This window comes from Phytophthora parasitica (genome assembly GCF_000247585.1).
Source record: "Phytophthora parasitica INRA-310 unplaced genomic scaffold supercont2.79, whole genome shotgun sequence".
Classification (NCBI taxonomy): Eukaryota; Oomycota; class Peronosporomycetes; order Peronosporales; family Peronosporaceae; genus Phytophthora; species Phytophthora nicotianae.
This window is the reverse complement of record NW_008649065.1, coordinates 47,996-49,827: the sequence shown is the minus strand read 5'-3', so window position 1 is coordinate 49,827 and position 1,832 is coordinate 47,996. Positions and strand designations below refer to the sequence as shown.

General features: G+C 47.4%; 1 protein-coding gene across 1 annotated transcript; it reads left to right on the top strand.

The window, feature by feature from the left end:
• Nucleotides 1-110: 110 nt before the first annotated feature.
• PPTG_18014 (hypothetical protein) lies at nt 111-1,401 on the top strand (the record flags this gene model as incomplete). Its single annotated transcript, XM_008916070.1, has 3 exons — nt 111-305; nt 424-700; nt 764-1,401. 3 exons carry the CDS (start codon nt 111-113, stop codon nt 1,399-1,401), a joined length of 1,110 nt encoding a protein of 369 aa, XP_008914318.1.
• Nucleotides 1,402-1,832: the final 431 nt, after the last annotated feature.

Genomic DNA, 1,832 nt, shown 5'->3' with positions numbered 1-1,832 from the left:
CTATAGCGGATAATAGTGACGAGTCTGCTAGCGAAGATGGTGGTGAAGAAGAAGAAGCCTCTACGCACCGAGGGCAGAAGCGGCCCTTGTCGGACCTCGATGACGATCACATGGTTCATGTCCCCCCTATTGACGCAGAGCACGAGTCATGGCTGGCGTTTGAAAAGAACCTGCGCGAGTACATGAAGCGTACACGTCAGGTACTAGTGGTGAAAGAGGTCATGAACGTCAGTCGGCGTAACAACATCCTCAAAAAGCAAGTCAAGTACCAAGGGCTTCAAGACTCCGATATTCCACTGGTTCCGGTAGATATGGAGCCATACCAAAGGAAATATATTTGCACACACGGATGGCACCCCCCGAGAAAGATCAACAGGGCAACGAACGACGCATCGCGTGCGGCGCACGGAGTGTCCATTTTAGTTGCTGGCTCAAGTAACACGTCGTGAGGATGGCACATGGGGCATATGTATCAAGCGCGAGGTCTACAGTCACAACCACGGAGTCTCGGCGGAAATCTACAGTAATTATCCAGGTATTCGCCAGGTATCTGCATCATCACCTTTGATGCCTGGTATCGAATTGCTTATGGAGTCTGGTGCAAGTTCTTCCAGCATCTACGACTACATTCACCAGAATTCGACCCACCAGGTGACTCCAGCTGATGTGAGGAATCTCATAGCTCGTCTTAAGAAGAATGGTGAGTCACTGCGTGAGAGAGGAGTTATCTACAGCGTTGCGTATTGACGCGTGGTTTGTGCAGGTGCTCAGCTATCAGATGACGACGCGATAGCAGAAGCAGTGGTTGACTTCAATATGGAGTCGATACGGAATGTATCTACGGTGCACCAGAGCGGTCGCGGTAAAACCGGTGTTATCTCCGTAACATCTGGTCACATGTTTCTAGAGAGATCTTACACGAATATCACCACGGTATTGTTGTCAGTGGCAACCAGTACGACATCAGAAGGAGTTGCCAATGTGGATGACAAAGCGATGGAGGAAATTCGATCGTATGTGGAGCACGACTCTGTAAAATTTCTCTTTCTGCCTGTCAACTTCAACTCTAGTCACTGGGCGTGCCTTGCTGTCGACAAGGAATCCAAGACAACCTACATCTACGATAGTATGAACGGGCGGAAGACCGGTAAAGCACTGATGCAATTGGTGACAAAGGTCAAGTGCAGTCTCCAGGGCTCATACGCCCACCAAATTGCAAAGGCACCAAGACAGAAGGACGACAACAATTGTGGAGTCTTTGTCTGCTTGTTTTTCTGGAAGATGGTCTCAAGCGACGCCCCGACGGACTTGTCACCCACTGGTCTTACGATGCTGCGATGGAAAATACTCATGGCAGTGATGAACATATCACCACAGCCGAAGCGTCGTTTGCGAGGATAGTTCGAGTGAAGTAGCCTCAATACACGCTGTACATGATCTGTGTCGCAAACCTGGGCTATACCTGGTCAAAACGAATTGCGGTTATTAGATCGGCTATTGGATAAAACATGCGCGAGTGGCTCCGACATAGGATGTTCGTGATCAGTTTTGAATTTGGTGAAGTTGTGCTCATATGACTATTCCAGGTATTAAGCCTGGAGTATACCTGTTTTGGTAATATAAACATATATTTCAAAGGATTTCTGGCTAAATTGTAATACCTGCTACATCCCTGGACAATACCTGCATCTGATAAAATCTGATAATAGATTAAATACCTGGACCCTAACGTCGTCCTTGATGGTTTTAAGTTCACTAGGGACCTATATTTGGCTCTGTGGTCTTAATATAAGACTCGCTTTGACTCGATTTCACTATTTCGTGTTGATGAA